The sequence below is a fragment of the Rhinopithecus roxellana genome, chromosome 19 (genome assembly GCF_007565055.1).
Source record: "Rhinopithecus roxellana isolate Shanxi Qingling chromosome 19, ASM756505v1, whole genome shotgun sequence".
Lineage (NCBI taxonomy): Eukaryota > Metazoa > Chordata > Mammalia > Primates > Cercopithecidae > Rhinopithecus > Rhinopithecus roxellana.
Genome location: NC_044567.1, coordinates 69818853 through 69846643, shown reverse-complemented (window position 1 = coordinate 69846643; position 27791 = coordinate 69818853). Strand labels below are relative to the sequence as shown.

The 27791-nt window shown below is 48.4% G+C and overlaps 1 protein-coding gene and 1 pseudogene across 1 annotated transcript; one reads left to right on the top strand and one right to left on the bottom strand.

Annotated features, from left to right (window-relative positions):
• FXR2 (FMR1 autosomal homolog 2) lies at window positions 1-27702 on the top strand. The gene is made up of 17 exons (XM_010362368.1): window positions 1-451; window positions 8634-8686; window positions 9046-9139; window positions 12373-12444; window positions 12548-12696; window positions 13109-13202; window positions 14602-14718; window positions 22945-23115; window positions 24166-24244; window positions 24583-24692; window positions 24926-25012; window positions 25311-25533; window positions 25754-25951; window positions 26041-26241; window positions 26336-26431; window positions 26583-26683; window positions 27009-27702. The coding sequence occupies exons 1-17, from the start codon at window positions 371-373 to the stop codon at window positions 27102-27104; spliced, it is 2022 nt and encodes a 673-aa protein (XP_010360670.1). The 5' UTR covers window positions 1-370; the 3' UTR covers window positions 27105-27702.
• Window positions 3598-3691, bottom strand: LOC115895069 (annotated as a pseudogene).
• Window positions 27703-27791: the final 89 nt, after the last annotated feature.

The window sequence follows — 27791 nt, the reverse complement described above, 5'->3', positions numbered from 1 at the left end:
CCTGCGCAGTAGGAGGCGGTGGCAGGGGGAGGTGGAGGCTGTGGAGCGGCAGCGGCAGCAGCGGGTCCCGGGACTGAGGCAGCAGCGGGGGCGGCGGCGGGCGGAAGCTGAGGTGACGAAGGCAGCGGCGGCGGCGGCCGTTTCCCTCACGGTGGCGGAGACCAAGGCGGCGGCGGCGGACGGGGAGCGGCCCGGCCCCGGCCCCCTGCTCGTTGGCTGTGGCAGGGCCGCCGTGGGGCCGGCCCGGCTCCCGCCCCCCGCGGCTCCCCCTCCGGCTCCTCCTCCGGGGAGACGCCGGGGGCCTGGCCCGGCCCGCACTCAGACTGCTGCTGCAGCCGCCGCCGGGGGAGTCGGAGGCGGTGGCGGCGCCATGGGCGGCCTGGCCTCTGGGGGGGATGTGGAGCCGGGACTGCCCGTCGAGGTGCGCGGCTCCAACGGGGCCTTCTACAAGGTGAGACGGCGCGCCGACTGGGGACGCCGGTCTTTAGCCCCCTCCCCCGGCCGGAGCAGGAACGCGTGGGGTGGGATCGAGCTTCTGGAGCTGAGTCCTGGCCCTTAGAATCTTAGACCCTTGCTCCCACCCGCAGCCTTCCCTGAGAGACCTCTTGGAGTGAACCCTGTTCCTTTTATTTTTGACCCCTTTAATGCACCTGCTTCTACCCCATCTCAGGGATAATGAACTTCAGGCCATTATTGTCCCTGGCTTGGCGCTCCCCGCCCCCCAGGAGGGACCCCTTTACCCAGCTTCTAATTGACTGTTTCCGTTGTGTGATGGAAGACATACCTTAGACCTTAATCACATCTTCCCCACGGTCCAGGCACATGGAGAATTGTCTTTCTTCCGCACGGTCCCCTTGGGAAGGCCCTCTGTCCCATATCGGATCCTTTCATCTTCCTCAGAGAGGCCTCTGCCTACTGACTCTGGAACACTCACCCCACTTTCATCTTATATTCCGGTTCCCAAGCCAAGGAGAAATGGTCAGATCCATTTACGACGTTTGGCATCTTTGACCTCAGGAACCCTGGGTTGAATCAGTCAAGTTGCTTCTCAGCCAGCCGTAAGGTGGCATCTTTCGCAAGTCTCTCACCCCACCACACCTTGATCTCAAGGCCCTCTGGTCTACCATTCTACTCAGAATGGATTTGGGGTCTCACTTAGACCTCAGATACCTTCAGGTCATTCTTAGAGTTTCTTCGTCTTGAGGCATGTAAGCTTCATAGTCATGATCTCTAAAAGGATCTCTAAAAGGAAGCTCATGGGGTTCCCTTCTGTGTTTTTCTTAAGATTTCCACTTCTTGAAGACTCTTGGTCAACTATCCCAGTTCGGGAATCTGACAACCTTTTTTGGAAGAAGGGATCATCTTTCAAAGACCCTTCCTTATTTGACCTCCCCCTTTGCCCAGGATTTGGCTCCTTAGAACTCCTTATAATACCACCTTCCTTATCTGCTCTGAATCCATTTTCTAGGACATTTTTTTCCCATTTAGATTAAGCCAGAGAGAACCCTTTCTTGCCTCCCAAGAGTTTTTCGTTGACTGTTGCTATTCTGAACCTCTTGGATTTGATGCCTGGAATTGTCCCAGAGACTCTCCTGATTTGTCTCATTCTTTGATTTCACCTTGGGGAGCTGTAGAAGAGATACCTTCCCATGGCATTACTTGTTAAGAGTAGATCCCTCTTCCCCCTTTCCTTCGGTTCCCCTCAGGCCTTTCCCCCCCACAGTAGCCCTCTCTGGTTTCTCATGCCCTTGGAAGCGTCTGTCTTTGACTCCTTCCCTAAGTCATGTTTTCTGTAACTGTAGAGGGTCTTGTAATTTCCCTTGGGTGGTTTCTGCCTCTATTTCAGTTGCTAAGTTCATTGTAGTCTTTTTTTTTTTTGAGAGGGAGTCTGGCTCTGTCGCCCAGGCTGGAGTGCAGTGGCGCGATCTCGGCTCACTGCAAGCTCCGCCTCCCGGGTTCAGGCCATTCTCCTGCCTCAGCCTCCCGAGTAGCTGGGACTACAGGCACACACCACCACGCCTGGCTAGTTTTTTGTATTTTTAGTAGAGACGAGGCTTCACCATGTTAGCCAGGATGGTCTTGATCTCCTGACCTCGTGATCCGCCCGCCTGGGCCTCCCAAAGTGCTGGGATTACAGGCATGAGCCACCGCGCCATTGTAGTCATTTTTTACTTACTCTTCATACTTACCCATTTTTGCCTTATTTCCCTCATCAGATTTCTTTCTGTGTGGTGACTTTGGGTACCCATGTCTAACTTACTGTCTCAATTCAAGTTTTTGGCTTTTTCTCCTAATATTTCTGTATTCCTGTGTAATCCCCAGGAATCACCTAATTCCCTGTCTAGCTGAAGGAAGCTCCCTGCTGATCTCTTTTATCATTTTCTGCATACTTGCCTAACTCTTGGGACTTTTTCTTCTAGCCTGCCTCCATAGCATTTCTGTTTTTTTTGGCAAAAGTCTCTAATTCCTTTCTGCTTTTGATAGAGCACATTTGTCTCTCATCCTTTTCCTCAAACTTGCACTACCTTTGTTGAAATACGCTTCCTAAAGTGGTCCTACCTGTTTCCCTCGGTGTCTTTTCCTTCATCTGGGTCCTTACCACCCCAAAATTCTGAGTTCCAAGAAAAGTGATTCTTAAGCTGAGTCCAAGATCAAGATATGATGTTTGCTTTGTTCTAGGAAGCATAGGAGCCCTGCACAGCTGGGAAAGATTGGTATCCAGTTCAAATGAACTGTATGAGATGGCTGGGAAGGGACACGTTTTCTGTTCCACATATAAGTGTCCAGCAGAAAGTCTCTCTGAATCTTTTCCCTTTCTCCTGTGCGCTGTGGGCAATGATAGACTTGAGTACGTGGGGACCAGGATACTCTGATTCAGAGAGTAGAGTCTGGGGTTGAGCTGAAAGCCAGGTAATGTGGTAATGTGGATCTGGGCAGGTTAGCATTTTCTGCCCCGTTCCTGAGTTAAAAACCACAAATCCCTGAATTCAGGCTAATCTTCCACTCTCAGTACCCTATAGATACTTACCCGTTTTGACCTTGCTGCTGATTTAATATTCATGACTCAGCAAACTTGGGATGGGTCAGGGAGTATTTACACTGCTTCTAGAATTGTACATTGGGAAGGTCCCTTTCTCCTCTCTCAGAATTGGGCCCTGTTGTCAGTTTTCTTTTCTTTCTTTTCTTTTTTTTTTTTTTTTAATTTGAGACAGGGTCTCCTTTTGTCATCCAGGCTGGAGTACAGTGGCATGATGTCATCTCACTGCAGCCTCTGCCTCCTGGGTTCAAGCGATTCTCCAGCCTTAGCCTCCCGAGTAGCTGGGATTACAGGTGTGCAACGCCATGCCTGGCTAATTTTTGTATTTTCAGTAGAGATGGGGTTTCGCCATGTTGGCCAGGCTGATTTCTGACTCCTGACCTCAAGTGATTCGCCCGCCTTGGCCTCCCAAGTGCTGGGATTACAGGTGTGAACCACCATGCCCTCCCATCAGTTAGTTTTCTTAAAGGATAAAATGTTAGATCTGGGATCCAAGTTATTTTGTAGCTATCCCAACATTAAGTTTGTCAGAACTTACTCTTTTTTTCTGTTTTTTTTCGTGTTAGACTGGCATCCGTAACAAGGTTTGAGGGAGGCACACATCACACGTGAGCTTGAAACCTTAGTCATCATGCTTAAGACGTACAAAATGATCTAATGTATTTTATTCTTTAAGTTGTACTCTCCCAAATGAAGTATTCACCTTCCAGGGCGCAATCATCCTACTCCGAACCTCACCTGGATATCTTAATCCCCATTCCTTTCTTAATCAACGTGGCATCCTCAGCTTCAGTACTTGGTTTTTACTAAGACTGTTCCTGCTCTTCTCCTAGAACCCCCTCCTTTGCTTTGGGAGTCTAGAACTAGACGACAGTCAAAGTGGGGACCCATTTTATATCTTCTAATTTGAGGAAACCAAAGTACCTAGGAACCTGGGGCTCGCTCTTGCTCTACTGGCTTGGTGCCAGGCTCCAGAAGCCAAAGCCAGGTGATGCTGTGGCCACTGAATCAAGTCATCCTCTGGATCTAGGTGGCTCCCTAACACATTCCACCCATCTGCTTTTGCCTTCCCCTGCTTATTTTCACAATGAGCATAGACTGAGCAGAACTTAGGGGCTCACTTTCCACCACTGATACCCTTGGAGAAAAAAACTAGTATGGGATGAATGGGTGGAATTTAGGAGCAGAGACAGGATTGGAATATGAAGTTGGGGACAGAGCTAGTTTTGGAGACTAATTGAAGGAAAAAGACCCTGGAAGTATAAGGGTTAAGTGAGATTTGGTTGAACTACCGAGTGATGTGAGAGATTACTCCATTCTGAGCTTTGCATTTCTGCCTTGGAAGTCATGGTAGCTGGAAAAACTAGGGTAATATTGCTCCTCACCCTGGGGCCAAACCTAACATGGTGGAGGATAATTGGATTACACCATAGGCATAGCCTTTGTGAATATATCTAGGAGTAGAAATCTCTTCACAAAAGCAGTAGGTTAATGATTGTCATCTGTCTCTTTTCCACTTCTTTCTGTCAGTGTAACTCCTGCCGTGATAAACTACTTCTAAGACTTGGAGTAGACATTTTGGGTAAAGAATTGGATAAAGTCAGCTGAAGAGTCTGACTGGAATAATTCTAGAAATCCAGACGACCCTACAGCCTCTGCCTCTTGGCTTCAAGTGATACTCATGCCTCAGCCACCGTGAATAGCTGAGGTTACAGCCATGTGCCACCACGCCTGGCTAATTTATATTTGTGTGTGTGTGTGTGTGTGATATATTTTATATATATATATATATTAATTATATATATTAATATATATATATAATATATATATATATAGTTTGGTTTTTTTTGTAGCGATGGGGTTTTGCCATATTGGCCAGACTGGTCTCGAACGCCTGACCTCAGCTGATCTGCCGGCCTCAGCCTCCCAGTGTTGGGATTACAGGGAAAAGAAGAGGGAATGGTTAAAATATTAGTGGTTGTGGGAGGAGGTAGGATACCTGAGCAGGAGCTAAGGGAAGAACCCAAAAGGGAAGAGGGACCCAGGCAAGTAGAAGTAAAAGTGCCTCAGAAGACTTGAATGGAGAACAGTAGGAGCTGGCATTAAACCTGAATGAATATGTTCATAACTCAGGTTCTTTTTTTAAAAAAGGAAAAAAATCTGAATGAAAAGTAGAAAAAACATTTCTGGAGAAGAGAATGTCACAGAAAGAGAAAGCATGGGTAAAAAAGAGGCCAGGAAGTACCAGTAGTAATTAAAGCCTTGGGCAGTAGTAAGGCTCTAAGAAAGAACATTCAGTCAAGAATGATCTTGACTGACTGCAGCCTCTATAGCAAGACATATCCCTAAAGACAAGAAAGGTGGCTTGTATGAAGAGCGAAATGCAGGCTTAGATTTTCCCATCATAAGGAAATAGCAATCTGGTAAGTGTTTATGATTGATTAGTTCTGTGAGGTGGGAGCTGTGCATTTGCCAAGGGCATTTTTGGTGTTTTCTCTTCTAAGCTTAGCCTTTGTCCCTCCAGCAAAGCTCATGAATAGTTCTTGTGTATTAGCCTTTTGAAATCACTACTTCTTTTATTTTTTTATTTTTTTAATTTATTTTTTTTTGAGTCAGGGTCTTGCTGTGTTGCCCAAGCTGTGGACTGCAGTGGTGTGATCACAGCTCACTACAGCCTCAACCTCCCTGGCTCAAGTGATCCTCCCACCTCAGCCTCCTGAATAGCTGGGACTGCAGGCACAAGCCATCATACCCTGCTAATTTTTAAATTTTTTGCAGAGATGGGTTCTCCCTGTGTTGTCCAGGCTCTCTAATAAAAAACATGTTTATTGAGGTGAAATTGACATACAACAAGGTAGACATATTTGAAGTGTGCCATTTGTTAAGTTTTGACATATATATAACTGAAACCATTACTGCAATCAAAAGAATGAACATTTCTGTCACTCCCAAAAGTCCTCCATCAACTACCAATCTTCTTTCTGTCATTATACATTAAATTGCGCTTCCTGATTTTTGACAGAAATGAAAAGGCAGTTCAATTCAGCTGAGAAAGGATAGTCTTTTCTTCTTTTCTTTTTTTTTTAAAGGCAGAGTTTTGCTCTGTTGTCTAGGCTGCAGTGCGATGGCATGATCTTGACTGACTTCAGCCTCTGCCTTCTGGCTTCAAGTGATTTTCATGCCTCAGCCACCCTGAATAGCTGAGATTACAGCAATGTGCCACCACGCCTGCTAATTTATATATTAGTAGTAGTAGTAGTAGTAGTAGTAGTAATAGTAGTAGTAGCAGCACCAGCAGCAGCAGCAGCAGGAGCTATGGGGTTTTGCCATATTGGCCAGACTGGTCTCGAACTCTTGGCCTCAGCTGATCTGTCAGCCTTGGCCTCCCAGTGTTGGGATTACAGGTGTGAGCTACCACCCCCGGCCAGAAAGAACTGTTTGTCTTTTCAACAAACAGTGCTGGAACAAGATATCTGTAGGTAAAAAATGGGCTGGGCACAGTGGTCATGCCTGTAATTCCAACATTCTTGGAGGCTAAGGCAGGTGTGTTGCTTGAGTCCAGGAGTTTAAGACCAGCCTGGGCAACACAGCGAAACCCCGTCTCTATTAAAAAAATTTTTTTAAATTTAAAAATAGGTTTTAGGCTCAAGCCTGTAATCCCAGCACTTTGGGAGGCCAAGATGGGCGGATCACGAGGTCAGGAGATCGAGACCATCCTGGCTAACACAGTGAAACCCTGTCTCTACTAAAAAATACAAAAAACTAGCAGGGCGAGGTGGCGGACGCCTGTAGTCCCAGCTACTCGGGAGGCAGAGGCAGGAGAGTGGCGTAAACCCGGGAGGCGGAGCTTGCAGTGAGCTGAGATCGGGCCACTGCACTCCAGCCTGGGCAACACAGCGAGACTCTGTCTCAAAAAAATAAATAAATAAATAATATGTTTTAAAAAAAGAGGCCAGGCACAATGGTTCATACCTGTAATCCCAGCACTTTGGGAGGCTGAGGCGGGTGGATCACCAGAGGTCAGGAGTTTGAGACCAATCTGACCAACGTGGAGAAACCCTGTCTCTACTAAAAATACAAAATTAGCCGAGCTTGGTGGCACATGCCTGTAATCCCAGCTACTTGGGAGGCTGAGGCGGAATTGCTTGAACCTGGGAGGCGGAGGTTGCGGTGAGCCAAAGTTGCACCATTGCACTCCAGCCTGGGCAACAAGAGCGAAACTCTGTCTCAAAAAAAATAAATAAAAATTAAAAATTTAAAAAACATTGATCACCTCATCGTATGGTGGCAGTTACCTGTAACCTCAGCTACTTGAGAGGCTGAGGCAGGAGAATTGCTTGAACCTGGGGGGTGGATGTTGCAGTGGGCCAAGAGATTGTGCCATTGCACTCCAGCCTGGGTGACAGAGCGAGACTGTCTAAAGGAGTATAGATGTAAAACAAAAAACTGAAAATTTAAGAAGAAGACATAAGAGAAAAATCTTGGTGGCCTTGGATTAGGCAAAGATTTCTTTCTCTTTTTTCTTTTTTTTGAGATGGAGTTTTGCTCTTGTTGCTCAGGCTGGAGTGCAATGGCACGATCTTGGCTCTCTGCAACCTCTGACTCTCAGGTTCAGGTGATTCTCTTTCCTCAGCCTCCCAAGTAGCTGGGATTACAGGCATGCACTACCATGCCTGGCTAAGTTTTGTATTTTAGGTGTGAGCCACTGTGCCTAGCCTGGGCAAAGATTTCTTAGATATGAAACCAAAAGCACAGTTGATAAAATAATAAATTCATAAGCTAGACCTTTTTCAAAATTAGAAATCCCTAATTGTATGTGACAAATAGGGAGAAGGTAGAAAAATTGGGAGCGCAGGGGTGAACGCATGTCCTTAGTGAGGACATAAACCACAGGAGATGGATCAGCTGTTCAGTCATCCCTGTTCCTCTTGTCGTAATATCAAGTTTGGAGTCTTCCATAAATTTTGTTATCCTTTATAAATTTTCAGTGTCATTCTAGATTCAATTCTAGTATTAAAAAACTCTGATGTATTTTAAGTCTTAATTTTTCCTTCTGTAAATTGTGTTCATCACAATTTTGAACTTGTCTAGTGTTCTGATTATTGTCCTAGGACCCATGCATCAGGGCAGCGAGTCTGCTCAGATCTCTTGCTGTATTGCGGAGGTAGGCCCTTCTCTCTCTTGACAGATCCTCATGTCCTCTAGGTGTTCCAGGACAGCCTCACACTGTCTCATGGGATATTCTTAGCCTTGCTGAATGTTGTTGGTATTTTAATTGAACTCTGGCAGGCTGCTCAGCACAACAGGAGGCAGACAGATAGGGAGGCCCCTGTGGGAGCCTGAGTAGATCACTGGTTTCCAGGCTGTTCTGATGCAGGTGGTACATGCACTTCTCCATGACAATATAATTTCCTTTCTCTGTCTGACTGCCCATATTCTTTCCCCAGTGCAGCCTTTCAGGCTCTCTCATTACACCACTTGTGTCCCTATCTAAAACTCAAGTTTAAGGGTTTGTGGTGTCTCTATTCCCTTGGTGGCTAAGGTGGAAGTAAAAGGTCATTTTATATTTTTTACTTTTTTCTAAAATCCATTCTAGGGCTTTGTGAAGGATGTCCATGAAGACTCTGTCACCATCTTCTTTGAAAACAAGTAAGACCTTGGGAATAGAGAATCCAGCATACTAGGTCCTAGAAGGAGAGTGGAGAAGAGGGGGCGGCTGAGTCCTATGAGGCATGTAATAGGTGGGGAGAGCTGAGGGTTTGGGTGGGAAACTTACATGGATCCCAGGAGAGGAAAGGGCTGAGAATTTGGTGAGGGTGGGGGCGTTTGGCTCAGTATTTAGAGTCTAGAAAGAGATGGATGGCACCACTATGGAGCAGGGCCTGGGGGTTAGCCTCTAATTATCCAGATAGGTGGGAATCACCCAGCTGAGGCAATAACCCTTTTGTAAAGAAATGGGCAACCATATCAGTCAGAGTAGCTTTTTCATGTTCTTGTTTCTCTTACAGCTGGCAGAGTGAGAGACAAATTCCTTTTGGAGATGTCCGACTACCACCTCCAGCTGACTATAATAAGGAGATCACGGAAGGCGATGAAGTGGAGGTAAGGGCTGTGGAGTACACCCTTTCTAAATGTCACTTTTTCCCAGGATTCTAGGCTTTTCTCTGGTTGATTCATATTCCTTCCTCCCCAACTAAGCCATATCCAGCCACTAAGCCATTTCCATAGGCTACATGCCTGTGGAAATGTAAAATGCAGCAGTTCCCCTTTCATCACTGTTATGATGAGCCAAACTCTCAGGGACATCCCCAGTTTCAGGGGATTTGCCTTCCATTTGTGGTAATAGCATCTGAAATCCAGTGTGCTCTCATTTTTTTTTTTTTTTTTTTTTTTTTTTTTTGAGATGGAGTCTTGCTCTGTTGCCCAGGCTGGAGTGCAGTGGTGTGATCTTGGCTTACTACAACCTCCGCCTCTTGGTTTCAAGCAATTCTTCCACCTCAGCCTCCCAAGTAGCTGGGATTACAGGCACTCGCCATCATGCCCGGCTAATTTTTGTATTTTTGCAGAGACGAGGTTTTACCATGTTGGCCAGGCTAGTCTTGAACTTCTGACCTCAGGTTATCCATCCACCTCAGCCTCCCAAAGTGCTGGGATTACAGTGATGAGCCACCACGCCCTGCCATCCTCTAATTTTTAATTAGTTCCTTCCTCTGGTTTCCTGTATCCTTGGTTTAAGATGCATCCCAGGCTGGATGCAGTGGCTCACACCTGAAATCCCAGCACTTTTGGAGACCAAGGGGGGCAGATCACCTGAGGTCGGGAGTTCAAGACCAGCCTGGCCAATATGGTGAAACCCCATCTCTACTAAAAATACAAGAAACTAGCTGGGCGTGGTGGCGGGCGCCTGTAATCCCAGCTACTTGGGAGGCTGAGGGAGGAGAATCGCTTAAAACTGGGAAGTGAAGGTTGCAGTGAGCTGAGATTGCGCCATTACACTCCAGCCTGAGCACCAAGAGCAAAACTTCGTCTCAAAAAAAAGAGAGAGAGAGAGAGAGGGAGGGGGAGAGAGAGAGAGAGAGAGAGAGAGAGAGAGAGGAGGGAGGGAGGGAGGGAGGAAGGAAGGAAGGAAGGAAGGAAGGAAGGAAGGAAGGAAGGAAGGAAGGAAGGAAGAAAGAGAGAGAGAAAGGGAAAGAAAGAAAGAGATGCATCCCAAATATCTTTTTTTTTTTTTTTTTTCTTTTTGAGACAAAGTCTCACTCTGTTGCTCAAGCTGGAGTGCAGTGGCGCGATTATGGCTCACTGCAACCTCCACCTCCCAGGTTCAAGTGATTCTCCTGCCTCAGCCTCCCAAGTAGCTGGGATTACAGGCTCACACCACCAGGCCAACTCATTATTTTTTTTTTGAGACAGAGTCTCGCTCTGTCGCCCAGGCTGGAGTGCAGTGACCGGATCTCAGCTCACTGCAAGCTCCGCCTCCCGGGTTCACGCCATTCTTCTGCCTCAGCCTCCCGAGTAGCTGAGACTACAGGTACCTGCCACCTCGCCCGGCTAGTTTTTTGTATTTTTTAGTAGAGATGGGGTTTCACCATATTGGCCAGGCTGGTCTTGAACTCCCGACCTCACCATGTTAGCCAGGATGGTCTTGATCTTGTGACTTTGTGATCCGCCTGTCTCGGCCTCCCAAAGTGCTGGGATTACAGGCTTGAGCCACTGTGCCTGGCCGGGCCGGCTAATTTTTGTATTTTTGTTTTTTGGTTTTTTTTGAGATGGAGTCTCGCTTTGTCACCCAGGCTGGAGTGCAGTGGCGGGCGTGATCTCGGCTCACTGCAAGCTACGCCTCCTGGGTTCACGCCATTCTCCCGCTTCAGCCTCCTGAGTAGCTGGGACTACAGGCGCCCTCCACCACGCCCAGCTAATTTTTTTTTGGTATTTTTAGTAGAGACAGGGTTTCACCATGTTAGCCAGGATGGTCTCGATCTCCTGAGCTCGCAATCCACCCACCTCAGCCTCCCAAAGTGCTGGGATTACAGGCGTGAGCCACCACGCCTGGCCAATTTTTGTGTTTTTAGTAGAGATGGGGTTTCACTCTGTTGGCCAGGCTGGTCTTGAACTCCTAACCTTGTGATCTGCCTGCGTTGGCCTCCCAAGGTGCTGGGATTACAGGCGTAAACCACCACGCCTGGCCATCCCAAATATCTTGTTGGGTTTTTTTTTGAGACAAGTTTTCATTCTGTTGCCCGTGCTGAAGTGCAGTGGTGCAATCATAGCTCACTGCTCACTGCTCAGGCTCAACCTCCCAGGCTCAAGTGATCCTCCCATCTCGGCCTCCTGAGTAGTTAGGACTGCAGGAGTGCACCACCACAACTGCCTCTTTTTTGTTTTCTTTTTGAGACAGTGTCTTGCTCTATCACCTAGGCTGGAGTGCAGTGCTACAATCTCAGCTCACTGCAACCTCTGCCTCCTAGGTTCAAGTGATTCTCTTGCGTCAGCCTCTTGAGTAGCTGGAAGTACAGGCATGTGCCACCACCCCTGGCTAATTTTTGTATTTTTAGTAGAGGTGGGGTTCTGCTATGTTGGCCAGGCTGGTCTTGAACTCCTGACCTCAGGTGATCAGCCCACCTCAGCCAAAGTGCTGGGATTATGGGCGTAAGCCACTATGCTTGGCCTCTTGTTTTTTTGTTTTTTTCTTTGTTTTTGGTGGAGATGGGGTCTCACTATGTTGTCGTTGCCCAGACCATTCTTGAGAACTCCTGTGCTCAAGAGATCCTCCTACCTTGGCCTCCCAAAGTGCTGGGATTATAGGCGTGAGCCACTGTGTCCAGTAACCCCAAATATCTTAATGGTTATTCTGTTGTTTACGTTGCCTAAGCTGGTCTTGAACTCCTGGGCATAAGCATTCCTTTTGCCTCAACCTCCCAAAGCACTGAGAGTACGGGTGTGAGCCCCACCATGCCTGGCCTCCTCATCCCTTTCTTTTTTTTTTTTTTGAGACGGACTCTCGCTCTATCGCCCAGGCTGGAGTGCGGTGGCCGGATCTCAGCTCACTGCAAGCTCCGCCTCACGGGTATACGCCATTCTCCTGCCTCAGCCTCCCGAGTAGCTGGGACTACAGGCGCCCGCCACCGCGCCCAGCTAGTTTTTTGTATTTTTTAGTAGAGACGGGGTTTCACGGTGTTAGCCAGGATGGTCTCGATCTCCTGACCTCGTGATCCACCCATCTCGGCCTCCCAAAGTGCTGGGATTACAGGCTTGAGCCACTGCGCCCGGCCGCTCATCCCTTTCTTGATACTTTTGGGTGGTCTTCAATATCTCTTTGATTCTCTACTTTTCTTTAGGTTTATTCTCGAGCCAATGAACAGGAACCTTGTGGCTGGTGGCTGGCCCGGGTGCGGATGATGAAGGGAGATGTGAGTGACTGGGAATGCCTTTGGAGAACTACTGAAACAAATATTTTATTCTTAGAAAGTTGCTCAGGTCATCCACAACTTCTCCTTTTTTACCATATGCCAGTTCTATGTTATTGAATATGCTGCCTGTGATGCCACCTACAATGAAATTGTTACCCTGGAGCGACTTCGGCCAGTTAATCCCAATCCCCTTGCAACCAAAGGCAGCTTCTTCAAGGTTACCATGGCTGTGCCCGAGGATCTGAGAGAAGCGTGAGTGTTAAGGATGGTGGGAATGAGGGCCCTCTTTACAGCCCTAATCTCTGGCTTTATTTCTTCCAGGCATCACTCCCACTTTGCTGTTTTCTCTGTTGTTCCCCTGGCCCTCTAGAGCCCTTCTTGCTAAGAAGACACTCCGTTTATTTTCCCATCCTTGTTCTTTAACTGTGGTCCCTCTTCTTTTCTTATGCACTCAGCCCTGCTCCTCTGATTTTTTTTTTTTTAATAGAGACAGGGTCTCACTATGTTGCCCATGCTAATCTTGAACTCCTGACCTCAAGTGATCATCTTGCCCTAGCCTCCCAGAGTGCTAGGATTACAGGTGCAAACCACCATGCCCGGCCTCCCCAGAGCCCCTCACTGTACTCTCTGTATTCTGCCCTCTGAGTACTTTTTTCCTTTGCAGCTGCTCCAATGAAAACGTCCATAAAGAGTTCAAGAAAGCCCTGGGAGCCAACTGCATCTTTCTCAACATCACAAACAGTGAGCTCTTCATTCTGGTGAGTTGATTCTGCCTGAATTTCACATAAGCCCTTTGAACATTTTTTCTTTTTCCCCTTTTAACCCCTTTGCAGAAAGGAAAGGGCTTAAATGTGCTTATATTTATTTGTCAGAGAGGACTGTGTTGCTCCTGACTCCTACAGGCCGAGGTAGCCCTACCTTTTTTTTTCTTTTTTTTTGAAACGGAGTCTCACTCTTGTTGCCCAGGCTGGAGAACAATGGCACAGTCTCGGCTCACTGCAACCTCTGCCTCCCGGGTTCAAGCAATTCTCCTGCCTCAGTCTCCCGAGTAGCTGGGATTACAGGTGTGCGTCACCATGCCTGGCTAATTTTTTTTTTTTTTTTTTTTTTTTGAGGTGGAATCTCACTCTGTCGCCCAGGCTGGAGTGCAGTGGTGTGATCTTGGCTCACTGCAACCTCTGCCCTCCGAGTTGAAGCGATTCTCCTGCCTCAGCCTCCTGAGTAGCTGGGATCACAGGCACCTGCCACCTCGTCCGGCTAATTTTTTTTTGTATTTTTAGTAGAGACAGGGTTTCACCATCTTGGCCAGGCTGGTCTTGAACTCCTGATCTTGTGATCCACCCGTCTCGGCCTCCCAAGTTCTTGGATTACAGGCATAAGCCACCGCACCCGACATGCCCAGCTAATTTTTGTATTTTTAGTAGAAACAAGGTTTCACCATATTGGTCAGGCTAGTCTTGAACTCCTGACCTCATCATCTGCCCACCTCAGCCTCTCAAAGTGCTGGGATTACAGGCGTGAGCTACCATGCCTGGCCTCTGACCTTTTTTTTAAACCTGATAATCATGTTGCCATCTGGGTTGGAGACCCTCTCTTGATACTTGGACTTTCAGTAATAGAGTATGTAGCTCTCACCTTATGCTTGCTCTTTGCTTTCTCTCTAAACCATTGTCCTTCAGTACCTGGATAGTCAGCCTTTGTGGGACTGACAGTGAGTCTCCTCCTTCCTAGCATCATTTCTCTTTTTTTTTTTTTTGAAGACGGAGTATTGCTCTGTCACCAGGCTAGAATGCAGGGGCACAGTCTCAACTCACTGCAACCTCCGACTCCCGGGTTCAAGCGATTCTACTGCCTCAGCCTCTGGAGTAGCTGGAATTATAGGCATGCACCGCCACGCCCGGCTAATTTTTGTATTTTTAGTAGATACAGGGTCTCACCCTGTTGGCCAGTCTGGTCTTGAACTCCTGACCTCGTGATCCGCCTGCCTCAGCCTCCCAAAGTGCTGGGATTACAGGCATGAGCTACCACGCCCAGCCTGCTAGCTTCATTTCTCAACCCCTTTCCCGGGATTTAGGCATCCTGATTTCTAGTCCCTGGCTCTCCCTCAGTGTTTATTCCAAGCCAGTTTTAATGACTTTCCCACTGGTTTTCTCGCAGTCAACCACAGAAGCCCCTGTGAAGCGAGCATCTCTGCTGGGTGATATGCATTTCCGAAGCCTGCGCACCAAACTGCTACTTATGTCCCGCAATGAAGAAGCTACCAAGCACCTAGAGGTAACTTTTAGCTCCTTTTCCTCCTGCTGAAGGTATTGTCTTCCTCCCTTCCTACCCTGTCCTCCATCCATGCTCTTGTGTTTACAGAACAAAGACTAAGGCTTTTTCTGGGCAATTAAACCTGGTTCAGCTATTATTTTATCTCAGACTCCTCCAGATGACAGAGCTCTATCATGTTATAGTGCAATTATTTTCAAATTTCTTTTAACCAATTTTTTATAATTTTTTTGAGACAGAGTCTCGCTCTGTCGCCTAGGCTGGAGTGCAGTGACACAATCTCGGCTCACTGCAACCCCCACCTCCTGTGTTTAAGCAATTCTCATGCCTCAGCCTTCTGAGTAGCTGGGATTACAGGCGTGCGCCACCACACCCGGCTAAGTTTTGTATGATTAGTGGAGATGGGATTTTGCCATGTTGCCCAAGCTGATCTCGTACTCCTGACCTCATGTGATCCACCCACTTCGGCCTCCCAAAGTGCTGGGATTACAGGTGTGAGCCACCACACCTAGCCGATGGCATCCTGTTTTTTTTTTTTTTTTTTGAGACGGCGTCTCACTCTGTCGCCCAGGCTGGAGTGCAGTGGCCGGATCTCAGCTCACGGCAAGCTCCGCCTCCCGGGTTTACGCCATTCTCCTGCCTCAGCCTCCTGAGTAGCTGGGACTACAGGCGCCAGCCACCTCGCCCGGCTAGCTTTTTTTTGTATTTTTTTAGTAGAGACGGGGTTTCACCGTGTTAGCCAGGATGGTCTCGAACTCCTGACCTCGTGATCCGCCCGTCTGGGCCTCCCCAAGTGCTGGGATTACAGGCTTGAGCCACCGCGCCCGGCACCGATGGCATCCTTTTTGATGAAATTAAATGTTACTTGGAACCACAGTGCATAAAATAATCAGTCAGAGCAGCTCTGTCTGAAAGTGGAAAGTGGACATGGCTCTTACCTCCACCAACACCCCCAAATCACCTGTGGAAACCAAACTACTTTGCAGGATATATTTGAGAACCATATGGACACTGGGCGTACCACTGGACTTGGAATGCTAAGTCTTGTCAAATAATTGTCTTTTGGCAAATAATTTCATTACGCTGAGATTTATCTTCATCTGTGCCAGTGAGGTCGGTAGGCTAGAGTGTTTCTTTTTTTAAATTTTATATTTAAAATATTTTTTCTGGCCGGGCGCGGTGGCTCAAGCCTGTAATCCTAGCACTTTGGGAGGCCGAGACGGGCGGATCATGAGGTCAGGAGATCGAGACCATCCTGGCTAACACGGTGAAACCCCGTCTCTACTAAAAAGTACAAAAAACTAGCTGGGCGTGGTGGCGGGCGCCTGTAGTCCCAGCTACTCAGGAGGCTGAGGCAGGAGAATGGCAGGAACCCGGGAGGCGGAGCTTGCAGTGAGCTGAGATCCGGCCACTGCACTCCAGCCTGGGCGACAGAGCAAGACTCCGTCTCAAAAAAAATAAATAAATAAAATAAAATAATAAAATATTTTTTCTGTTTGTTCATTCTCACAACTTAATAGGTAAACTAGAACATTTCTTTTATTCTTTTTTGGTTTTTTTTCAAGAGGGAGTTTCTCTCTTGTTGCCCAGGCTGGAGTGCAATGGCATGAGTTCGGCTCACTGCAGCCTCCACCTCCTTGGTTCAAGCCATTCTGCTGCCTCAGCCTCCTGAGTAGCTGAGGTTACAGGCATGTACCACTGTGCCTGGCTAATTTTTGTGTTTTTTAGGGGAGACAGGGTTTCACCATGTTGACCAGGCTGGTCTCGAACTCCTGACCTCAGATGATCTGCCTAACTCGGTCTCCCAAAGTGCTGGCATTGCAGGCGTGAGCCACTGTGCCCAGCCTCGTTTTTTCTTTTTCTTTTCTTTTCTTTTCTTTTTTGAGACAGGGTCTCACTCCCATTGCCCAGGTTGGAGTAACATGGCTCACTGCAGCCTTGACTCCCCAGGTTCTGGTGTTTCTCCTCCCTCACCCTCCTCAGTAGCTGGAATTACTTGCGTGTGCCACCATGCTCAACTAATTTTTTTTTTTTGGATGGAGACTTGCTCTGTTGCCCAGGCTGGAATGGAGTGGTGCAGTCTTGGCTCACTGCAACCTCCACCTCCCAGATTCTAGCAAATCTCCTGCCTCAGCCTCCCAAGTAGCTGGGATTACTGGCGCCTACCACCACACCCAGCTAATATTTTTATTTTTAGTAGAGATGAGGTTTCACCATGTTGGCCAGGCTGGTCTTGAACTCCTGACCTCAGGTGATCCACCTGCCTCAGCCTCCCAAAGTGCTGGGATTACAGGCGTGGGCCACTGTACCCAGCCTAATTTTTTTTTTTTTTTTTTTTGAAATGTAATCTTGCTGTGTCGCTCAGGCTGGAGTACAGTGGCATGATCTCGGCTCACTGCAACCTCTGCCTCCTGGGTTCAAGCAGTTCTCCCTCCTCAGTCGCCCGAGTAGCTGGGATTATAGGTGCCCACCACCATGTCCAGCTAGTTTTTGTATTTTTAGTAGAGTTGGGGTTTCACTATGTTGGCCAGGCTCGAACTCCTGACCTCAGGTGATCTACCACCTCCCAAAGTGCTGGGATTACATGAGCCACTGTGCCTGGCCAATTTTTTGTATTTTTAATAGAGATGTGGTTTTGCCATATTGCCCAGGCTGGTCTTGAACGTATTTTTGTGTTTTTTTTTTTTTTTTTGAGACAGGGTCTCGCTCTGTTGCCCAGGCTGGAGTGCAGTGGTGTGATCTCGGCTCACTGTAAGCTCCACCTCTTGGGTTCATGCCGTTCTGCTGCCTCAGCTCCCCGAGTAGCTGGGACTACCGACGCCCGCCACCATGCCCGGCTAATTTTTTTGTATGTTTTTTTAGTAGAGATGGGGTTTCACTGTGTTAGCCAGGATGGTCTCGATCTCCTGACTTCGTGATCCACCTGCCTCGGCCTCCCAAAGTGCTGGGATTACAGGCATGAGACACCATGCCGGGCTGAACGTTTTTTTTTTTTTTTTTTTTTTGAGATGGAGTCTCACTTTATCACCCAGGCTGTAGTGCAATGGCCTGGTCTCAGCTCACTGCAACGTCCGCCTTCCGGGTTCAAGCAATTCTCCTGCCTCAGCCTCCCAAGTAGTTGGGACTACAGGTATGTGCCACCACACCTGGCTAATTTTTGTATTTTTAGTAGTGATGGGGTTTCACTATGTTGGCTAGGCTGGTCTCAAACTCCTGACTTCATGATCCACCTGCCTTGGCCTCCCAAAGTGCTGGGATTACAGACATGAGCCACTGTGCCCGGCCCTGGTCTTGATCTTCTAGACTCAAGAGATCCACCTGCCTGTATCTCCCAAAGTGCTAGGATTACAGGTGTGACCCACCACACCCAGCCTATACTAGAATATTTCTTTTTAAGGGTGGGTGCGGTGGCTCACGCCTGTAATCCCAGCACTTCAGTACTTTGGGGGGCTGACGCAGGCGGATCACCTGAGATTGGGAGTCGAGACCAGGCTGGTCAACATGGTGAAACCCCATCTTTACTAAAAAGACAAAAATCAGGTGGGCGTGGTGGCACACGCCTGTAATTTCAGCTACTCGGGAGACTGAGGCAGGAGAATCACTTGAATCTGGGAAGTAGAGGTTGCAGTGAGCCAAGATTGCGCCATTGCACTCCAGCCTGGGTGACGAGTAAAACTCTGTCTCAAAAAAAAAAAAAAAAGGATATGGCTGGGCGCGGTGGCCCACACCTGTAATCTCGACACTTTGGGAGGCTGAGGGGGGCGGATCACCTGAGGTTGGGAGTTCAAGACCAGCCTGGCCAACATGGTGAAACCCCATCTCTACTAAAAATACAAAAATTAGCCAGGTGTGGTGGCAGGCGCCTGTAGTCCCAGCTACTCGGGAGGCTGAGGCAGGAGAATCGCTTGAACCTGGGAGGCAGAGGTTGCAGTGAGCCGAGATCACACCATTGTACTCCAGCCTGGGCAACAAGAGTAAACTGCATCTCAAAAAAGGATATTTCTTTTTTTGTTGTTTTTTTGTTTGTTTGTTTGTTTTTTGAGATAGCGTCTCTATCGCCCAGGCTGGAGTGCAGTGGCACTATCTTGGCTTACTGCAACCTCCAACTCCCAGATTGAAGCAATTCTCCTGCCTCATCCTCCTGAGTAGCTGGGATTACAGGTGTGTGCCATCGCACCTGGCTAATTTTTGTCTTTTTTTAGTAGAGATAGGGTTTCACCATGTTGGCCAGGCCGATCTCGAACTATGGACCTCAAGTGATCCACCCGCCTCAGCCTCCCAAAGTGTTGGGATTACAGGTGTGAGCCACCACGCCTAGCCTGACTAGAGTATTTCTATGAGATCTTTTTGAATTCTGACATCCTATAATTGTCAGATTCCCTTTCCTTGATAGTATAACATTCTAAGTGAGTAGGGTGTGTGTGTTTGAATACCCATTTCCATTTATCACGTGAATTGATCTTTTTGGGAGGCTTTTTTCTGTGGCTGTGCAATTTCTGGGTCATGATAATCTTTGACTTCTTCAGGGATCCTGCTCAGGGCACTGGCAGGAAAAATTCACCATTACCTTCAGATGATACAAACTTTATTTTTTGTTTTTGTTTTTTGTTTTGAGATGGAATCTCAGTCTGTTGTCCAGGCTGGAGTGTATGTAGTGGGAGGATCTCAACTCATTGCAGTCTCTACGCCCCAGGATCAAGTGATCCTCTCACGTCAGCCTTTGGGTGGGTGGGATTAGAGGTGTACGCCACCATACTTGGCTAATTCTTTCTTTCTTTTTTTTTTTTTCTGAGACAGAGTTTCCCTCTTTCACCCAGGCTGGAGTGCAATGGCGCAATCTCTGCTCCCTGCAACCTCTGCCTCCTAGGTTCAAGCGATTCTTGTGCCTCGGCCTCCTGAGTAGCTCAGATAACAGGCATGCGCCCCCACATCTGGCTAATTTTTGTTTTTTTAGTAGAGACGGTGTTTCACCATGTTGCCTAGGCTGGTTTTGAACTCCTGACCACAGGTGATCCACCTGCCTTGGCCTCCCACAGTATTGGTATTACAGGCATAAGCCACTATACACAACCCTAATTTTAGTATTTTTAGTAGAGACGGAGTTTCACCATGTTGGCTAGGCTGGTGACGAACCCCTGGCCTCAAGGGATCCCCTTGCCTTGGCCTCCCAGAGTGCTGGGATTATAGGCATGAGCCATCGCACTGGCCTATTTTATTTTATTTTTTTATTTTTATTTTTATTTATTTATTTTTTTTTGAGACGGAGTCTGGCTCTGTCGCCCAGGCTGGAGTGCGGTGGCCGGATCTCAGCTCACTGCAAGCTCCGCCTCCCAGGTTTATGCCATTCTGCGGCCTCCGCCTCCCAAGTAGCTGGGACTACAGGCGCCTGCCTCGTCGCCCGGCTAGTTTTTTGTATTCTTTAGTAGAGACGGGGTTTCACCGTATTAGCCAGGATGGTCTCGATCTCCTGACCTTGTGATCCGCCCGTCTCGGCCTCCCAAAGTGCTGGGATTACAGGCTTGAGCCACCGCGCCCGGCCTATTTTTTAATTTTTTGAGATGGAGTCTCGCTCTGTTGTCCAGGCAGGAGTGCAGTAGTGCGATCTCAGTTCACTGCAACCTGTGTAGTTAGCGCAGAGTGAGCAAAGAGACTGATACAAAATTTTGTCAGACAGTAAGTAGATCATGTAAGACATGTACGGTAGGCTGAGGGGGATTTTATTGTGCATATACTGAGAAGCCATTGAGTTAACAGTGCCTTCTGTCTTTTTTTTTTTGGAGATGAAGTCTTGCTCTGTCGCCCAGGCTGGAGTGCAGTGGTGCGATCTCGGCTCACTGCAAGCTCCGCCTCCTGGGTTCAACTGATTCTCCTGTCTCAGCCTTCCAAGAAGCTGGGACTACAGGCACCGGCCACCTCACCCGGCTGATTTTTTTGTATTTTTTTTTTTTAGTAGAGACGAGGTTCATCGTGTTAGCCAGGATGGTCTCGATCCCCTGACTTCGTGATCCACCCACCTTGGCCTCCCAAAGTGCTAGGATTACAGGCGTGAGCCACCGCGCTCGGCCAAAAGTGCCTTGTTTTAAACTCTTGTTTCAATGATAGATTGAAAGGGGAGCAAGATCGGAAGCAGGAACAGAGCACAGTAGTCCAGGTGAGAAACTTGAACTGGAGTGCTAAAGGAAGAGAGAGAGAGTGGTTTTATGTAGGATACATTTTACAAGTAAAACCAGCAGGACTGACAGGCTCTGTGATACTGAGAGAGACATATTTGGTCTCCTGACCAGGCTCCTGGCATTCCACTTGTAAAACCCTTGGAATCTCCAGTGATGTGTGTTTTGTATGCTGATGAGTTGATTCATGGCTAGCCCCTCTAGGTGGCTTCATGATTAGAGGGTTGGAACGTTCAGCCTCACCCCCACCAGCTTCCTGGGAGGGGAAAGGGGCTGAAGGTTAAGGCAATCACTGGTGGTCAGTGATGTAATCAGTCATGCCCAGTAGTGAAGCCTCTGTAAGAACCTGGAAGCGGCCGGGCGGGGTGGCTCAGGCCTGTAATCCCAGCACTTTGGGAGGCCGAGGTGGGCAGATCACGAGGTCCAGAGTTCAAGACCAGCTTGGCCAGCATGGTGAAACCCTTTCTCCACTAAAAAAAAACAAAAGGGAGGCAGAAGTTGCAACGAGCAGAGATCACGCCACTGCACTGCAGCCTGGGTGACAGACCCCAAATAAAAAGAAAAAAAAAAAAAGAAAACCCAGCTGTTCTGCAGGCTTATCTAGAAGACTCTTAAAAGTCATCGTAGATCACTTCCTCTCCCATCCTAATGTAGTGATTTTGAACACTCAACTTAGTTTCTTTTTCCAACTTTCTCTTCTTGCCTGGTGTAAATTCTTGCTATAATTCAGTCCTATCCAACTTGGAAGTGGGAAGTAGTGTATTGCAATCAAGGAATATCTCCTTTCAGATATTATTTCTATTTGGTGCTTACAACATGGGATTTACTCTTCTAAAACCTTTCTGTCTTCCTGCCCCTGAACCCAGGGGTTCCTCTAAGGACTGATTGAGAAATGAAGTGAAAGCCTGGTGTTCTATAGGCACGTTTTCTGTTTTTCTTAACCCTTCACTTTTTTTTTTTTTTTGAGACGGAGTCTTTTTCTGTCACCAGGCTTGAGTGCAGTGGCATGATCTTGGCTCATTATAACCTCTGACTCCCTGATTCGAGCGATTCTCCTGCCTCAGCCTCCCAAGTAGCTGGGATTATAGGCACACCCCACCACGCCCAGCTAATTTTTGTATTTTTAATAGAGATGGGGTTTCACCATGCAATCTCCTGACCTCGTGATCTGCCCGCCTCAGCCTTCTGAAGTGCTGAGATTATAGGCGTGAGCCAACTGTGCATGGCCTACCCCTCACTTTTTACTTAAGTTGTTGGGTTTTATGTGGGGATGAGTTGATATCCGTTTGGTTAAGGTAAGAGTTCCTTACACTTATATGTACCTTGTGAGAAGTACTTTCACACCAGCCTCGTCTAATCCTCTTGCTAGTCTTGAGAATAAGATAAGTTGGATATAATCACTTAGCAGATGACAGAAGAGGCAGCGTGTGTTTTAAGATCACACAGATAGATACTGTTAGGGATAGATACTCTTAGGGCCAAATCCAGAACTTCGGTGGGTCTCAGTCCAAACTCTACCCTCTTTACCTTTCCTCCCCCACAAACCATTGGTATTTGGAAGGTAGGGGTGGAATTAAAAGTTCTTGACCTTGGCCAGGCATGGTAGCTCACGCTGGTAATCCCAGCACTTTGGGAGGCTGAGGCGGGTGGATCACCTGAGGTCAGGAGTTTGAGACCAGCCTAGTCAACGTGGTGAAACCTTGTCTCTACTAAAAATACAAAAATTAGCCAGGAGTGGTGGTGGACATCTGTAGTCGCAGCTACTCAGGAGGCTGAGGCATGAGAATCACTTGAACTCGAGAGGCGGAGGTTGCAGTGAGCCAAGATCGCGCCACTGCACTCCAGCCTGGGCGACAGAGCGAAACTCCATCTCAAAGGAAAAACAAAAAGTTCCTGACCTTTCCACACAGGTCCTGGTGGTCAGCGGACTCCAGAGCGGTTCTAGCTTTCTATTAATATCACATAGTTTTCCTTATTTAAGTTATGCTAAGGGTCATGTGCCTGGGACTGTGTTCTGAGATTCTACCACTATGATTCCTACAGTGACTTTTCCTTTCAGACAAGCAAACAGTTGGCAGCAGCCTTCCAAGAGGAGTTCACAGTGCGAGAGGACCTGATGGGACTGGCAATTGGGACTCACGGTGCCAACATCCAGCAGGCCCGAAAAGTACCTGGGGTGACTGCCATTGAGTTGGGTGAAGAGACCTGCACTTTCCGCATCTATGGGGAGGTCAGCAAAGGATGTCTTTCTTCTGGGTCTCTTAGGGGAGAGAGGGAAGAGAGGCTGAAGTAGAAAATAAGCCTCAGGCTGGGCACAGTGGCTCACACCTGTAATCTCAGCACCTTGGGAGGTTGAAGTGGGAGGATCACTTGAGCCTAGGAGTTTGAGACCAGCCTGTGCAATATAGTGAGACCCAATCTCTACAAAAATTTAAAAATTAGCTGAAAGTGGTGGTGCGTACCTATAGTCCCAGGTACTTGGGAGGCTGAAGTGGGAACATGGAGGGGAGGATTGCTTGAGCCTGGGAGTTTGAGACCAACCTGGGCAACATAGAGAGACCCTGTCTTTACCCCCGAAGAAAACCAAAAAACAAAAAACGTTAACTGAGTGTGGTGGCATGCATCTGTGGCCCCAGCTACTTGGCTACTTGGGAGGCTGAGGCAAGAGGATCACTTGAGCCTAGAAAGTCGAGGCTGCAATACACCATGATGGTGCCACTGAACCAACCTGGGCAACATAGTCAATAGAGTGAGACCAAAAAATAACAAAAATAGACCAGATCTCTGTCGCCCAAGCTTGTCTGTTATTAACTCCTGGCCTCAAGGAGTCCTCCCTTAGCCTCCCAAACTGTTGAGATTACAGGTGTGAGCCACTGTGGCTGGCCAAGGTCCTCTGTTTTTTTTTTGTTTTTTTTTTAAAGTTATTTGTTTGTTTAATGTATTTTTTTATGAGACGGAGTCTAACTCACTCTGTTGCCCGGGCTGGAGTGTAGTGGCATAATCTCAGCTTATTGCAATGTCCACCTCCTGGGTTCAAGAAAGTCTTCTGCCTCAGCCTCCTGAGTAGCTGGGATTACAGACGTGAGCCACCATGCTTGGCTGATTTTTTGTATTTTTAGTAGAGATAGCGTTTCACCATATCGCCCAGGCTAGTCTTGAACTCCTGACCTCAAGTTATCCGCCTGCCTCAGCCTCCTAAAGTGCTGGGATTACAGGCCTGAGCCACCTCACCCAGCTGGTCTTCTGTTTTAGTAACAACTCCCCACTGTTCTTCCTTTAGACTCCCGAGGCTTGCCGACAGGCCCGAAGCTACCTTGAGTTTTCTGAGGACTCAGTGCAAGTGCCCAGGAACCTGGTTGGTGAGTTGGTGGCGTGTATATACAGTTAGAGATCAGAATCAAGATTCTCTACAGTGATTCTGAGCTTGTATCCAGAATTGGCACCTCCCTATGGACTTTCAGTTTCACAAGGACAGAGAAACAGTCTGTAATGGGAGTGATAAAAATGAAATAATAAATTTCTAGGGATTGTAACATTTTGTCCTGTAAAAACACATCAGAAATCTAGAAGCAGGAGAATGAAGTAAATGGAATCCATATAAAGCAAATGAGGCTGGAAGATGGTTTATCAGCTTTATTCTTATTTCCTAAAAAAAAAAAAAAAAAAAAAGGCTTAATTCCTCCTTTACTTATTCCAGGCAAAGTGATTGGGAAGAATGGGAAAGTGATCCAGGAGATTGTGGATAAATCTGGTGTGGTGAGGGTTCGAGTGGAAGGGGATAATGACAAGAAGAACCCCAGGGAGGAGGTATGGGTACGGGGCAAGTGGGCATAGAGATTGGTTTCCAGAAGTAAATGGGATTGTCCTCTGAGGGCTGGGATTGTCCTTTGAGAGGGTGGAGTACCGAAACTTGTTTAACCCTAGTAGATTTAGAGCCCAGAATGATCCCACTGGGCAGGTTCTCCTAGGACACTGGGCGGGGTTAATCCTTCCATTTCATTTTCCTTTCTGATCCATCATTTCTGCTCTCTGCTCTCCAGGGAATGGTTCCCTTCATTTTTGTTGGCACCCGAGAGAACATCAGCAATGCCCAGGCTTTGCTGGAGTATCACCTTTCCTACCTGCAGGTACCCAGGCTGGGAGAGGACAGAGCTGGGTGTGGGAAGGCTTTGAACTAAGGCGGCTGTGGGGTCAGCTCAGGAATTTTGGTGCTCTGTTTGTCTCTCCATGTAGAACAGAAAACATTTGTGGAAATTTGGGGCCATAGGGTTGGGTCCCAGAATTTTCCTTGTTTAGCCAGTGTCTTCCTTCTCCTTGCATTCCTAAGAGATTAGATATAGAGGAACAGTCAGGGTGGAGAAGCATGAAGAAAGGCACTGATCTTATTTCTCCTTTCGCTTCTTCTTCCGTCTTTTACCCAACCAGGAGGTAGAGCAGCTTCGCTTGGAGAGGTTGCAAATTGATGAGCAGCTTCGGCAGATTGGGCTGGGCTTTCGCCCTCCTGGGAGTGGGCGGGGCAGCGCTGGCAGCGACAAGGCTGGATATAGCACTGATGAGAGCTCCTCCTCCTCTCTCCATGCGACTCGAACCTATGGGGGCAGCTATGGGGGCCGTGGCCGTGGCCGGAGGACAGGCGGTCCTGCCTATGGTGAGACAGCTTGGGAACAGGAGGCAAGGAGTGGCAGGGCTTGTGGGTAGAGGCAAAGGTCTGGATGGAAGTTTGGGGAAATCTGGGATGGAGATGATGAAGAAGTGATTGATTGGCCGGGGGACTTGTGAGTGAGAGGGAGAATTCTTCCAGTCTGGGGGATGTGATGGATCCTGGGGTAGGATGAATGGCCGTGAATAAATCCCACTGTGTTCTTCAGGCCCCAGCTCAGATGTGTCTACAGCTTCAGAGACTGAGTCAGAGAAGAGAGAGGAACCCAACCGAGCTGGGCCTGGCGACAGGGATCCCCCAACCCGAGGGGAAGAAAGCCGGAGGCGGCCGATTGGGGGCCGGGGTAGGGGACCCCCACCTGCCCCCCGGCCCACTTCGAGATATAATTCGTCATCTATTAGCTCAGGTACCAGACAGCTGGGTTCATGAATATGGGCCAAAAGAAAAGATGATGGGCACCTGAATGCCAACTTCTCCTCTTCTTCCTCTGACCAGTGCTGAAGGATCCAGACAGTAATCCCTACAGCCTATTGGACACATCTGAACCAGAGCCCCCGGTTGATTCAGAACCTGGGGAACCCCCCCCAGCAAGTGCCAGGCGCCGTCGCTCCCGCCGCCGCCGCACTGATGAAGACAGGACCGTCATGGATGGAGGCCTGGAATCAGATGGGCCCAACATGACAGAGAATGGCCTGGGTGAGGGTGTGCCTGGGGTCTGGAAAGTTAGACATGGGTAGGAATCGAGGCTGAGAGGTTAGATGTGTGACTCTGGTTTTTTCCTGCCCTACAGAAGATGAATCAAGGCCTCAACGTCGTAATCGCAGCCGCCGCCGCCGTAACCGTGGTAATCGGACGGATGGTTCTATCAGTGGAGACCGCCAGCCAGGTCAGCCAACTCTGGACACCAGAATCCTTCCTCAGAGCTGAGAGAATGGGATGCTTCCTACCCTGTGAAAATCAGGGGTTCGGGTTCAGTGGGTGTCTTGGGCTGGCTACCAGAATTCCATCTGAAAGTCTTAATCTCCTGCCTTCCCCAGTGACTGTGGCTGACTATATCTCACGAGCAGAGTCTCAGAGCCGCCAGCGGCCACCCCTGGAACGCACTAAACCCTCAGAGGACTCTCTTTCAGGACAGAAGGTAGGCAGGCAAGATGTGATTTACCCCATCCCTTTTTTGTTGTTAATCTGGGGCAGGGGCACAACAAATTTCACAAAGAAATCTCTTACTGAATTGCAGAGGCAGCTGTGTCTGATGGAGTTTAGACTAGTGTAAACTTTCAATAGGATAGAGAGGAAAGTGTGGTTCACATTTTGTGGATCCCAAGTAAGAGAGACTGGATCATGAGGGAACCAACCTCTGGATCACCAAATGCCAGGAGGGCTTGGATGGTAGAAATGTCTCCCACCTGAATTTCTACTCACCACTTCTTGCTTGTCTGTTTTCTTTCCCACTTTTCCCTCAGGGTGACTCTGTCAGCAAGCTTCCTAAGGGCCCCTCGGAGAATGGGGAGCTCTCCGCCCCCTTGGAGTTGGGTAGTATGGTGAATGGGGTTTCATAAAACCTCCAGCCTGCACCCCTCCCTTCTCCATCTCGCTTGCTGCCCAACACCATGGCCCTCACAGGCCCAACTGACCTGCGCTGGAGCTGCTCTTATCTAGGGGGGAGGGGGGTGGCACAGCAGCTTGGGTACCCCCCAACCTCCAGGAGCTAGTGGAGGGGTGTGTAACAGGGTCATACCCCCTCCCTCTTGTCCACCCTACCCCCAGGGTAAGGGGAGCCTCTCTCCTTCCCCATCAGACTGGATGTGCCTTTATCCTCTAATGCCCCAATCTCTCTGAACACCCCCATTCTCCACCTGTTGGTGGGGGGTGCTCCTTGACCCACCCAGATTTGACCGTTCAGGGGGCCTCCCCTGCTATCCCTCCTCCCATCCTGTACCCCCCATTTCTGGGGCCTCATCACTGTGGAAGACGGGGATAGTAAGAGATAAGTGGGTGGGAGGCACGGGGAAGGTTTTGGAGTAGAACCAGGGGTGTGTATGAAGGGGGGTGACAAGGTCCCCCGGGGGAGGGGACCAACCTTGTCTGGTGGATGAGAAGGCGTATTTATTTTTCACTGTACAGTATTTAAAAAGAGAATAAAAAAATCCAAATGGCTCTCTGGCTCCTGTGCCACCTTTGTCCCCAGTTTGGTCCATTTGTTTCTCTAGGACTGACCTGCCCTGACCCCCGGCTCTTGTTTTCTG

Excerpts from the sequence above, each read along its gene's own strand:
- FXR2 (XM_010362368.1), top strand. The coding sequence starts at position 371 with ATGGGCGGCCTGGCCTCTGGGGGGGATGTGGAGCCGGGACTGCCCGTC. Across the intron at positions 23,116-24,165 it reads CTTTCCGCATCTATGGGGAG|ACTCCCGAGGCTTGCCGACA; the intron begins GTCAGCAAAGGA and ends TTCTTCCTTTAG. Across the intron at positions 25,013-25,310 it reads ATCACCTTTCCTACCTGCAG|GAGGTAGAGCAGCTTCGCTT; the intron begins GTACCCAGGCTG and ends TTACCCAACCAG.